We start from the raw sequence: 13,695 nt of genomic DNA on the forward strand, positions 1-13,695 counted from the left end.
ACATGTATGATAGAAGTATTCCTGCTCTTTGGGCTATGCAACTTAGAGGCTTTTCAAGATCTTTTTCTGCCTGTTTTTTGCTTAATGTCAGAAGAGATGTATTGGTCACCTATTCATATAAAATTGAGAAGTAACTGTATACTTGTGTATTAATTACTTTCTGGTAACTATCTGCAAGTGAATGAGATTCCAGTGTTGGTGTTGACTTGTTTATTTTACATGGATATTGATACAGCTAAGTTAAGATTTTAAAAGGTTTATGATTGTTCTTGACCTATTTATCTGAATTTTAGGTTTCAGCAAAAATGAAACAGTATAAGGATGAGTTATTGGCATCCTGTCTTATTTTTTTGCTCTCTTTACCACATGACATCATCATGCTTGATATCAAAGCTTATATTCCTGCACTGCAGGTGGGTCAAAGTGATGTACATCTAGCACTTTTTTTTTTAACTAAAATACATGCAAACATTCTGGAGGAAAGTTAGTATCTGCTAAGCTATTAAGATAACTATTAAGCTTTATACTGTCTTCAGTGAGATATATTATACAAATGACTTGACTTTTTGGATAAACAAGTAAATTGTTGGAAATGGCTTTTGACCTAAGCTGACCCTCTTAGTGCCCGTGTTGCAATATAATATGTATCTCCTGTGCTGATCTTGAGTGAGATGTTAAGCAGGCAAAAGTTATTACAAAAGGATATGTATTGTATGCTAAATGCTTTCAAACTTGGGGGTTTTTTACCTTTAAATAGTAGTAGTCAATAAAAATGAAAGGCTGATAGTTTTATATTTGACACACAGACTGCATTTAAACTGGGCCTTAGCTGTATCCCAATGGCCGATCTGGGACTGGATGCTTTGGAAGACTGGTCAGCTCACATCCCCAGACATATGATGCAACCTTACTACAAGGACGTTCTACCTCTTCTTGATGGTTATTTGAAAAGCTCTACATCTATAGGTATATACATGCAAAAAATTGGTAGTCTTAAGGGAGCGGAAAATAATTTTTTATAGTTAATGCCTAAAGAAGTGGATGTGACATACCTTTTGTCTATATTTCATACTTCCTCTGGTTGGAACAATACAGCTTCCCTTACACCCCAAAATTTACCTCTTTTTTTAAACTAGTACTTACTTGCTTCTGCTAAACAATCATTAATTATAGCCATTTTATATGTCACTTTTCTGTGGTATGTCCTTTGTATGCATAAATCAGCTTAGTTTTCGCTAATAGAGACTTATTAAAATAACATGTTTTCCTTAATAAAGCTTTTAAATGAAAGAATAATTGTCACATCTTAAAAATAAAAATGGGCAAAACCAGAGTGTTGTGTTTTTTAATGAAATTATGGGTAGGTGCATGAGTTGCTGTTACAATAAACTGATTGATATGCTCTTTTTTTGTTCATCAGTTGAATCCCAGAATAACTGGGAAGTAAGGAAACTTTCTCGAGCAGCCCAGAAGGGATATAATAAAGTTGTGATACAGCGTATAAGAAAAGCAAAGACATTTTCAGTGGTAAGAATCCTCTGTCTTTTTAGAGTTAAATGTTAATTGCTTCCCACTGTTTCTCTTCCTTTCTTGTATGCCTACATGTTTGGTTTGGGTTTTTTGGTGAGGGTTATTTCTACCTTAGATGAGTTTAATAAATCCCATTCTATAGAGTAGTTCAAAAAACTGTAACACCAGCGTGTCTGGAAAGATTCCTGTTCTAGGGTGAGAATGGGAATGAAGCAAGGAAAGGGAACTGAAGAAATCCTGTAAGTCACTATCACTTCCAGAGTGATATATTATGGCAACAAAAATTTAGCTCCAACACCCAAAATTACGTACCAGTTTAGCACTATGCACATAGAATTTTGTGAATGTGTAAGTTTTTGGCTTTTTTTTTTTAATTATCTTGTGTGGATCGGTTTATTGTCTTTAGAGGCCAACATATGCATCACTTTGACCAGTGACCAGTAGTTCAAAATTAGTGTAGCTTCATTTGTATATTCCAGTGCACAAGCTAACTTGGAATAAACTTCTTCTTAGGCGTGAAACTATTATTTAGTCCTATGTATAGAATTCTTTCCAACCTAGTGGTGTTTAAACATAGAGCTCCTGGAGCAAGTCCAGTGGAGAGCTACAAAGATGATGAGGGGACTGGAGCATCTCTTATGAGGAAAGGCTGAGGGAGCTGGGCCTGTTTAACCTGGAGAAATGAAGACTGAGAGGGGACCTCATCAATATCTATAAGTATCTGAAGGGAAGATGTCAGGAGGATGGAACCAGGCTCTTCTTGATGGTGCTGAGCAATAGGACAAGAGGCAATGAGCAGAAACTGATGCACAGGAAGTTCCACCTGAACATGAAGAAAAACTTCTTTACTGTGCCGGTGACCAAGCACCAGAACAGATTGCCCAGAGAGGTTGTGGGGTGATCTTCTCTGAAGATATTCAGAAGTCATCTGGACACAGTCTTGTACCATATGCTCTAGGGACCCTGCTTAAGCAGGAAGGTTTGACTACATGACATGCAGTGGTCCCTTCCAACCTTAATCATTCTGTGATTCTGTGAAGCAAAATGGGTACATTTTATATCCCATACAGGCTACTTATAAAAATAAGTTGGCTGAGGGAGCTGCCATTGTTTACCCTGGAGAAAAGGAGTCTCAGGGGGACATTCTTCTTTTACAACTACCTGAAAAGAGGTTGTAGCAAGGTGAGGGTTGGTCTTCCAGGAAACAAGTGACAGGACAAGAGGAAATGGCCTCAAATTGCACAAAGAGAGGTTTAGATTAGATATTTGGAAAAGGTTTCCAAACATTGGAACAGGCTGACCAGGGAAGTGGCAGAAGCACCATCCCTGGAAGCATTCAAAAAGCAAAGCATGGATGTGGCTCTTGTGGACATGGTTTAGTGGTGAACGTGGCAGTGCTGGGTTAATGGTTGGTCTCTATGACCTTTACTAACCTAAATGATTCTGTAATTCTGTATAGATACAGTATCTAAATTTTGTGTTCTGGAATTAAAGCAAATGAAAAGAGTAATTTTTGCTCCAATTTGTTTCTACTTTTTAGATTGTTATGTCATTCTGTAGGTATATGTTACCTGTGGTAATAAAATTTTACTAAAATTTCAACATTTATTTGAAAAGTTGCAATAGAATGCTTACAAAATGTGATGAGAATGCTTTCCAGTCTTGCCCTCTTTTGCTTATTAAACCAAAACTGTTCTCTTGTTTGATGCAGTTCTTCTCCCCTTGGGTTCTTCATTTTACTTTCTAATCTTTATGCTAACAAGAGCCATAAAACCTTCATTTACCTGTAAACTGAATTACTTCTATACAGAAGTAACTTTTCTTTCAATAGTATTAATCAGTTGAATTTTTTAGGAAGACAGTCCCTCCTTGGAAGCAGTAAGGACTAGAGTGGCACGCCTTCTTGGATCTTTGGGAGGGCAGATTAACCACAACTTAATTACAGGTGAGTACACTATCAATGTAAATAAAAATATTTATGTGTCTCTCTTGAAAGAAGATTTCAATAAGGTCTCAGCATCACTTTATGGGAATGCATGAGCTTTTCAAGGATACCTATATTTTATTGCTCTTGTTTAAACAAAATTGCTTTTATTCAGTTCTGGGGCTTAGTAGAGCAAAGTATTCACCAACTTACTATGGAATGCAGAAAGTATGTAGAAAACTACAATTAAAGGCAAAAAATTATATATGCATCTGAGTATATGGTTTTATTTATTCCCCCCCTTCACCCTCTGGCTGCAAAGCCATTTTAAAACTTTGCCTCAGTTTGTAATTCCTAAGTACCTGTTTCACCTTTTAACTACAGTTCTCACTTTAGTCAGTGCAAAATTTAGATAGTCTAGAAACTAATGTAGTTGTATAGAAATTTTATTCCTTTCTTTTTATGTTTACATTTGTTTTTTCTGCCTTTACAATCAAATTTCTTTCTGCCGCGTACTTCTCTATTACTTATTCATAAATACTGTTGGAAAGTAGCCTTACTCCCTGGAAATTAAATACAAAGTGTGATCAGCTTTGTTAACCAAATTAGCAAATATGAAAATATAGGGAGAGAAGGGAGTAAGTATGCCAGTTTTCCTTGGAAGAGATAGCCAGGGATGTAGTCATGTTCTGTGCAATTGCAGGAGTCTGTATGTTGGATCTTGTCTGATTGACCTTCAAGAATTTTCTATAACATTAGAAGACAAAAGTTGGATGTCTTAAGAAGTATTTTAAATCAAGTGTGATTCAATGTCTGCTGAATTTATAATTGTCTCCAAACTTAATCTATATTGAAACTGGAGACTGCTGGAGCTCTCTCCTGAAATGCTGACTACTACCGTTTTTACAGTACTTTATAAAGAATTAACATTGCATGGCAATCTAACTGAAGTTGAAGGGTTACAGATTGTTTTGACTGAGCTATGTAAATACTCACTCTATGTGTATGATATAAAGCTTGTTTTGATCTTTTTTCAAATGCATTAGCTACCTCTGCAGAAGAGATGATGAAGAAATGTGTATCCTGGGACACTGAAAAGCGTCTGAGCTTTGCTGTACCATTTGCAGATATGAAGCCTGTCATCTATTTGGATTTATTTTTGCCTCGTGTGACTGAACTGGCTCTTTCTGCAAGTGACAGACAAACAAAAGTATTGATGTTTTCTCTACATTTTGTTTTGTGCTAGCTGATAAATATTGCATAAAATAATGTCTTCCTTGTGACTAAAAACCTATTTTAATTAATTCACAGGTAGCAATGTACTTCTTTGCTCTTTCATGATGATGTTATTCTGAGTGTTTAAAAACTGAAGAGCAGAGGTTGCACTAAGCTCTGTCAGACAGCATTGTGCTTTAAGAGTTAGACTTAACATAAAAATGAATTTTTTAAACTAGTGGATCTTCATTGTTGTTTGGCCTTCTTCTCATGCCTAGCCTATGAACTTGCGGGCCTAATCCAGCAGAGCACTTAAGCAAATATTTTCTTACTGTCCTGGATTGGAATGGTGATATCCAAAGAGGGTCAAGAATGGAAGTATCCTTGAAAACATAATGATGGGTGACTTTTCTAGTGGTTAATTTTCTCTAGCTGAGATGTGACTGCCCATGACAGAGACTAAAACATTAGGAAAAAGGCCAGTATGTGTGTAAATTAATTCCATGGTCACAATCTGTTCCTGAAACAATGATTTAGTATAGATTGGAGTGATTTCTCAAGTACACTATTTCTTGTGACTTACTCTCTTCTGGCCACAGTTTTGTCTTCTCTGTGAAAGTAATGGATGCATAACCAGAGGGATTTTTAAATTTCAGGTTGCAGCCTGTGAGCTCCTACACAGCATAGTCACATATATGTTGGGGACAGCGACTCAGATGCCAGAAGGACATCAGGGTCCCCCACCTATGTATCATTTACATAAGCGAGTATTTCCAGTATTGCTTCGTCTTGCTTGTGACATAGACCAGGTAAGTAGATTTATTTATAAGCATTTTAATACCTTTAAATGTGGGAATTAATTAGTAATTTTATTTAGAAGTTTTCTTGTCAGAAGTTTTCTTAGCATGTTGCCTTTTTTTTTTTTTCCTCAAATGTAATGTATTTTTTAAGCTGAAATTCTGTTTTAGTTTGGGAATGGGGTGGAGGCCTTTTCAAAGACTTCTATAATGCAGTGTAGTTCAGAGTAACTCAGAGAAATGCACGAGAGATTCGAGTTTCAAGCTTCATTCAGCGAGTTTGTGGCAATAGCACTCTTTAGCACCGTATTTAATTTCTATAGTTGTTTTTCAATAAATTAATTTGAGGTGACGTTGATTGTTTCAATACTGAATGAGTGCAAAGCTGCAATCACAGAAAAACCATTTGGGAGAGAATTTGCAACTGCCTCTTTGACATCTCAGGATGATATATTTAATTCAAACATCTGAACTTGGTATTTCTCCTTTGTTGCACAAAACAGAACAGACACATAGGTTCAGCTTTGCTGAAATTACAAGTCTTGTGGCTTTTGAGACTGCTGTTTGGACCCTGGCATCCAGATCTATTTTTAGACCAAAGGGACTTCATGTTCTGTGTTACCAGTTTAGGTGAAACCTCTTCTACTGGCATGTGGCTCAATGTAAGCCATAGGAAAATAATGTCTAGATTGGTCCAAACTGATGCATACACACTGCATTATAATAATATATACATGCATATATAACCATATTTAGTGTTTTTCCCTTCATGTTCCAGTAGAACAGTATTCAGTCAGATTGATTTACAGGTAAAATCATTGAAGTCCAGGAAGTCAGAATAATGTATGTGGTAAAGGCCGATTTTTAGATGTAAATACAGATTAAGAAACAAACTTCCCTGTTTACCTGTCTGTGTCTTGGCATATCAATCTGTGGCATGCAATGTGCTTTGTCTCAGAGGATCTTACTGAAAGTAAGTTTGGAGGTCATTGAAACCAATGGAATAGAAAACAGGTAACCAGTTTTAACTATCTGGTTTTTTTAATCCCTGATACAGGAATGTAATATGAAGCTCTTTTTTAATTTTATAGACCCTTTTTCAAAGTACTGGGTTTTTATTCTTACATATTTTGAATAGCAAAATAGCATAGAAATGTATTAATCCTAGAAATGTAGTTGATGTTTACTCTTTTTAGGTAACGAGACAGTTATATGAGCCTTTAGTAATGCAACTCATTCACTGGTTTACCAACAACAAAAAGTTTGAGAGTCAAGATACAGTGGCATTCCTGGAAGCTATCTTGGTAGGTCATAAGTCTTTCCTCACTTTTTTCTGTGCCATTTTTAACTAGCATCATTTTACTACTGAAGGAACTAGGAACACATGAACAGATATAATGGCCCCTTAATTGTCTGAAAGAAAGAAAATGTTTTTTAATGACTATTTAATGCTTCTTAACTGAGATTTTGATGATGGATTTCTCTTTCTTTGGCATTCTCAAAATACAGCTCTATGATCTTTAGAATCGTTATAGGATTAATGAAACACTCTTTATCCTCAGTGTATACTAGGAACTCCTGAAGTACATTCACCACTCATCCCCCTGAATGGACGTTGCTTTTGTTGTGTGCTTAATTTTTCTCTAAGTATCTAATGCTTTCACCAGGTGCAAAAGCTTTAAATTTCAAACTAGCTTTTGCACTGAACTAAAGTGGTTGGAGGCAAAGTAGGTCAAGAGGTCTTGCAGTGCTCTTTTTAAATGTAATTTCAGAGTGGCATAGTGGATCCAGTTGACAGCACTTTGAGAGATTTCTGTGGTCAGTGCATACGAGAATTTTTGAAATGGTCTATTAAGCAGACAACACCAAGACAGCAGGAGAAAAGCCCAGCGAACACAAAGTCTCTCTTTAAAAGGTTGTATAGTCTTGCTCTTCACCCCAGCGCTTTCAAGAGACTGGGTGCAGCACTGGCTTTTAACAGTATCTACAGAGAATTTAGGTGAGTAAACAGAACTTGAAACAGTAACTGGCTTGGACTAAAGGTTCAGTGAGCTAAAAAGAATTGTAGAACTCAGTCATCCACTGATACTCATTCTGTTAATGCATATAGTAGCTGTAAAATTGAGTTACTTAGCCTAATAATTTTTATTATAATTTAATTATAATTTTGTAGTTTCTGCCAGTGGGGGACATATAAATCTAAGTTTTTTATCACAAATTTATTGGAAATTATTTATGCCTTTTCAGGATGGTCAGCAAATGTCGCTGCTAGTTTTTAAGCTGGTTTAGACGTACTTTTTTGTGAAAACATCTTGTGCAGTTTATCTCTACGGTATTTAATTTGGTGATTTTTAGTTAGAATTTCATGCTTAGTGCTCCTTCTACTCATGTTTCTTGTTAAATTTTTTCCTGATTTTTAAAGGGAAGAAAATTCTTTGGTGGAGCAGTTTGTGTTTGAAGCCCTGGTTGTTTTTCTGGAAAGTCTGGCCTTAGCCCATACAGATGAGAAATCATTAGGTGAGCTATAGTTAATGAACTATGGAATGAAGAAAAAAGTCATCCTGTTGAATCTTGGGTTAAAAAAGAAAAACTGTAACTGTAAGAAAAGTAAATGTGCTTCCTTTTGCAACAAAGAAAGAATTATTTTTCATTACTGGTAGAGAGGTCATTTGATATCTAGTTAGGAACTCTTTGAATCAACTCCTTGCAATGTATAAAGGTGGAATAGTTTGAGCTCAGGAGAAAGAACCTTATCATATTTATGATGATTTACAATTTTGTAATAACACTAAAAATGCTACTAGTCCTTCAGATTTGAGTCCTGGTTTCGCACTTACACAGTATAAAATGTAGCTTGATGAGAATCTTAGTCTACTCTTTTATAACAAACAAAATACTCCAAAAATTGACATTTCTTTGTATTTTGTGAAAGATTTCCCCCATTTTGTAATACCCTTTCGTGGTTGCCTTGTCATTACTCTGTTTAACAGTATGAAGATGTGTGAAGAATCTATGACCTCTTACACAGTACTAGCAATTCTTCAATAAATCTACTCTTCTTTCTTTTTTTTTTTTTAATGCTCTAACTTTCATCAGTTAACAGTAATTAGAACATAAACGCAAGAACTGGTGTAACAAAGCTTTATGTCTTTTTCAGAGGAATAGTTCAGGCTGTGATAGAAGTGACCCTAAAAGAAATTCTCATATGGCAAATTTTTAGTTTCTCTAAGCACGATCACGGAAAGTAGAATACATGTTTATACTGGAGGCTCCAGGGCTGGCTAAGGCCACGCTGGCCTGTCTGCTATTTCATCATTTTGCTCTGCACCCTTGAAAAATTTACTGTAGAAGGACAGAGTAGTGGAGCTGATAGACATTATTCTCTGTGTAAGTCTCTTGCACCACGTCTATAGTGCTAATATCTCGATTCATTTAACCAGATTACTGGAATTTACTTATAGATGGCAATTGTCTCTAACAGGTACTGCACAACAATGTTGTGATGCTATTAATCACCTGAAGCGCATCATCAAGCATAAAGCCCCTTCTCTGAACAAGGAAGGAAAACGACGAGTACCACGGTCAGCAATTTGCCTTTTTCTTTTTTTAATATTACATTTTAATGAATTATGTCAGTAGTTCCATTAAATTCTTGGGATTCTGAATGAGGAATTCGTCCTATGGCAGTTGCTGATACAAATGTCCCGGTATATCTGTTGAACCACTGGTGGGAAAATGGTGGACATAATATGAGAGGATCACGATGGTCATTTTTTATTGCAGCATGGTGAACTTGCTGTAGTTTGGCAAGGACAGGCAGAAAAGAAAAGCATGTTTCCCTCACAGCAGTGTTTATAATAACATTAGCAACTGTGCTACAAAGCAGCACTTGCAGGAAACTCCTCCAAAGCCTTTCTTATTGCTGTTAAGTGTTAGCAGAAGCAGAACAAGCTGCAACAGGATGATCAGCAATTAAAGAGCAGTAACAAAAAAGGTGGAAGAAGAAAAAATGGATCCAGTATCAGGCTGGATGAAGCTCTGGTCTGATCACATAGGTGAGCCTACTTTGAGTAAGAGGTTGGATCTCCTGAGGTCCCTTTTTACCCAAACTATTGTGTGATCTTAAAAAACTGGCAAGTTGGGTCTAGATTTGGGTCACTGATGTTGTCTTCAATAAGTTAAGAGTCTGGATAATTAGGGGAATGGAGAAAAACTGTGCAGGCTTATTTAAACTTTAATCTCCATTTTTGCATCTCTGAGTTACAAACAGAAGGGAAGATACTTGATTCTGCATTGTAAATTGTTTCTACAAGGACTATGCTCTGGGGATCCAAAGTAGAGTCTGGGAATCCAAAGTAGAGTGAGGAGAAGAGAAAGATGTGCTTGTAGAAAAGCTCTTCCTTGTAGTGCAAATGGGTTGTGGTTAGACAGATAAAATGCCGTGGTGCTCATGGAACATTTTGATCTCTTTCAACTGGAAGACTGTGGCTTCTTGGTAGATGTCAAGAGGATTGTTAATCCCTAATACTTCTTTGCAGAGGATTTCCAGCTACTAAGTCAGTGTGTCTTCTGGACGTTGTCATGTGGCTCTTAGTGCAGTGTGGACGACCTCAGACAGAGTGCCGACATAAAGCCATGGAACTCTTCTATGAATTTGTTCCTTTGTTACCAGGTATTTTAAGTCACAGTGCACCATTATCTTTGCTTTTTAAATATTGTGCATGCCTTTCCTCTGTGTTTTCCGTTCAAGGTATTATTTACAAGAAAAAAATTTTTTTAAGTAAATATCTCTTCACTCAGTGTTGTTAAACAGAAACTGAGTAGTTGCTTATAGTGCAAGTCAGATATTGTGGAAACCTCAGGGTTTGTGGGCATAGAAGAGGGTTTTGCGGTGGACTTCCTTCCAGGCAGGATGGAGAGCTTCCAAGCCCAGAACTGCTGTAGTATCCAGCTAAAAAGGCAGAATTTGCTGATGGGGGACTAGTGGAAACGTCTTACAAATTGGCCTCTTCCATATGGGTAATTTTAACAATATGACCAAGGCTAAAGCAAAACTAATACCTTTTCTGCTAGAAGACCCACTTTAAAACGCAAAGTTTGTGTGTGTTAGTCCGTTTGCTTCTAGTTCCTTGCTAGTTTGAAATGCATTTTTCCTAGAGAATTTGTATTTCTGTTTCTATCAGGAAACAAGTCTCCATCTTCTTGGCTGGCTGATATTCTAAAAGCCAGAGATGTTTCTTTCCTCATTAATAAATTTGAAGGAGGTGGCACTAATGCCAGAAATCCATCTGGGATCCTTTCTCAGCCAACTCTCCATGGTATGCAACAACCCTTCAGTTTACAGGCTGTCATGCAGTGGATGGATATGTTCTTAGCAGCACTGGATTGCTACAATACATTCTTTGACCTGCGAATGATCAAACCCTGTGAAATACTGGGTGAGTGATTACTGCATGAGGTTCATTCATGTGTGTTACACAGAGTCCATCCAAGATGAGTACTTAACTTGGACTTGAAGGTTTTTTTGTAAATGTGGGAAGTTTTCAATGACAGTTGTAGTGGGATGTTTTTTTATGAAGTACTTTGTATCTTAAAAATGTTTCTTTTTAGTCCTAGAAATATGTCTTTGCATTTCTATCTCTGAGACATCTACTTACCAGCAACTTCTTTTACTCTATCCCATCTTCAAAAATTATTTTCTGGAGCTAATTTCCCACTGCTGGGAAGAGCAATAGATTTTTTTTTTTTTTTTTTTAAAATCCTTCCGAAGCTTTTTACCTGCTCCTTAATAATGTCTGGAGACAGCTATCAGAAAACAATGAAAGAAGTCACCTTTTCACTTCAAGCCCTGTGCATGTTACTTTTCTTCAGTTCCTGATGCATCAACAGCATCAGGTCCAAAAGCCTTGTATTTGAATTTTGATCAGGTACCTAATAATACCTTGTGTAGCTGTTGAGTCTCCCAAAAGGTTTTTCTTTTAATTACTCTTGCAGGTCAGTCTAAACAAAATAGTTTTGATCGCTGATAGTACAGTTGCATAGTTACTTTATATGTGAAGTCTTGTACAAGTTTCAGGTGGTCTGTCAGTGTCATCTCTGTCTTGGTTTAAAACAGTACTGTAAGATCATTGTTGGATGCAGTTAGCATAGGGCTAAGTCGTTCAAAATGAGGGATTTAAAATTTTTACCCCTTTTTTTACATTTGCCTAAGTCATCATCTTTAATAAGTGCTTGTAATGATCAGTGCTTGTAGTGATCATTAAGTAGAACACTGCCCTTTATTGCCTATAATATTGCCTGTAATATTAATATAATATAATATTAATATTTAGAACCGATATAGGACTTTCAGAAAACACTGGTGTGAGATGCAATGCCTTTCTGTTTGTTACCTCAGTCTGACCTTTTTCTTCCAAGCACAAAATAATATATTTAGAAGTTCAGAGCGGCTGTATCATTTCAACTTAGTGTGATTCTTCTTAGGTGTAAATGAAACTTCCTCATTCTTGGAAGCTGTGCAGTTCTTCCTTGAAACTATTGCTTTGCACGATATCCACGCAGCAGAGCAGTGCTTTGATTGCAGTTCGAAAGGCAGCATGTTCAGTCCACAGGAGAGAGACGTGTACAATTACAGCAAGTGTACCATTATAGTCCGAATCATGGAGTTTGTCACCACGATCCTGGAACTGTGCCAGCAGGATTTCTGGAAGGTAGGCACTGAAATCTGCAGTGAATGCAAGATACAAATTTTACATGTAGCTAAATATGTGTGTTCTATAGATGGAGTACTTGCAATGGATATTTCCTGTGTGATTTCCGATGGCATTAAATGTGTGGAGGTGGTAGCTGCTTGAAAGGCAGATTGGCCAATTCTTCCTTTAATTGCTTAGCTTTGATGCAGTATAAACCATATTTAACTATATAAAATATAGCAATTATGATTCTCTTAGGAAATTTACACTGCAAAGTTTAGTTCTGAGACTGTGATTGTTTCTTGTTTGCAGTAAATCTCTGAGAGTGTGCACAGAGGTGTACATCAGGATTTACAGGTGTATATTCAAGACAGAAACAGGCCTATGTTGACTTAAAAGATCTTAGATGCAGTTTGATGAGGTAGCATATATCCTATGTCTATTTTTATAGATACTGAATTTCTGTGCATTCCCGTAATTGATTGAAAGTCAGACATTTCAAAAGATAAAGTCAGTGAGAATAGTTACTGTTTCATGTTTGGTTTCATTTTAGATAGATGGATTAATGATAAGTTATGAAGAATAAAACAGGGAAATCAATGAATTTTTAAAGGTTTATTTAATGTTGTTTTTTTTTTCCTTTTAGCTACTTGAGAAGGAACTGCTTAATGCAACCTTCACAGAGCTTGTGGTGATGACTGTGTGTGATCCATCACACATAGGCTTTAACACAGCTGATGTGCAAGTCATGAAAAATCTCCCAGATGTCTCAGTAAGACTCTTGAAAGCTTTGATGAAAACTCCCTATAAGGAATCTTTGAAACTGTGCATGAAAAAAAGAATCACACCTCAGAGGTAAGTAGGTACTTTCTGGTAGGCATGAATCCGGAACAAATGCCACTGGCTGTGAAAAATAGGGAAGTAAACATTGTTGTCTACGGATGCACATGGATCTCCCAACCAATGTAATGCTACTGCTTCTCTTTTCTTTTTAGCCTTGAGGACCTTTGTTCTGTTGATCTGTTTAATTCAGATGCACGTTTCGATGAAGTTAGGTTTAGTGCTGTCCTTTCTGCCTGCAAGCAACTCCAGAAATCTGGCCTGCTTCATTCTGTTCTTCATAGTCAGGTAATTATTTATCCAGAAAATAATGTTGAGTATTTGTATACAGGGAAGAGCTTTTCCTGTGTAAAAGGCCAGGATGAAAACAGAGAACAGATCAGATGAAGTTGTTTAAAGTGAGATTAACAGCGAAGAGCTGGTATTGAATGGGATCAGAAATAAATGTGTTATGGTTATTCCACAAATCTGAGTAGCAGAATACTAAGGTTTGAACAATCTTCATAACAGTTGTTCTTTTTCTGGTTGGCTCCAGACCCTGGAAATCAGAATGTAGATTCTAAAACTTACTTTTAGTGAGTTTCACAGGACTGAAAACTCAAAAACTCAGGATTAACTATCCTACAAAGGAGGCATTTTTTCAACAACTTTTAAACAGAGACCATTCAAAATTATAAGGGAAATTAGAAAAGGAGTA

General features: G+C 36.5%; 1 protein-coding gene across 2 annotated transcripts in view; it reads left to right on the plus strand.

Annotated features, from left to right (window-relative positions):
* PRKDC (protein kinase, DNA-activated, catalytic polypeptide) overlaps window positions 1-13,695 on the plus strand; it is an 83,388-nt gene that overhangs the window by 16,357 nt on the left and 53,336 nt on the right. For both annotated transcript variants that reach the window (XM_017831239.1, XM_017831249.1), the window contains exons 20-34: window positions 294-413; window positions 807-966; window positions 1,421-1,527; window positions 3,385-3,475; window positions 4,501-4,664; window positions 5,326-5,478; window positions 6,663-6,770; window positions 7,239-7,465; window positions 7,889-7,983; window positions 8,948-9,047; window positions 10,005-10,138; window positions 10,650-10,904; window positions 11,950-12,176; window positions 12,805-13,013; window positions 13,154-13,286. In XM_017831239.1, coding sequence (XP_017686728.1) covers window positions 294-413; window positions 807-966; window positions 1,421-1,527; window positions 3,385-3,475; window positions 4,501-4,664; window positions 5,326-5,478; window positions 6,663-6,770; window positions 7,239-7,465; window positions 7,889-7,983; window positions 8,948-9,047; window positions 10,005-10,138; window positions 10,650-10,904; window positions 11,950-12,176; window positions 12,805-13,013; window positions 13,154-13,286 — 2,283 coding nt within the window. The remainder of the gene's footprint in view (window positions 1-293; window positions 414-806; window positions 967-1,420; window positions 1,528-3,384; window positions 3,476-4,500; window positions 4,665-5,325; window positions 5,479-6,662; window positions 6,771-7,238; window positions 7,466-7,888; window positions 7,984-8,947; window positions 9,048-10,004; window positions 10,139-10,649; window positions 10,905-11,949; window positions 12,177-12,804; window positions 13,014-13,153; window positions 13,287-13,695) is intronic.

Source organism: Lepidothrix coronata, unplaced genomic scaffold (genome assembly GCF_001604755.1).
Source record: "Lepidothrix coronata isolate B3197 unplaced genomic scaffold, Lepidothrix_coronata-1.0 Scaffold6, whole genome shotgun sequence".
In the NCBI taxonomy this organism is placed as follows: domain Eukaryota; kingdom Metazoa; phylum Chordata; class Aves; order Passeriformes; family Pipridae; genus Lepidothrix; species Lepidothrix coronata.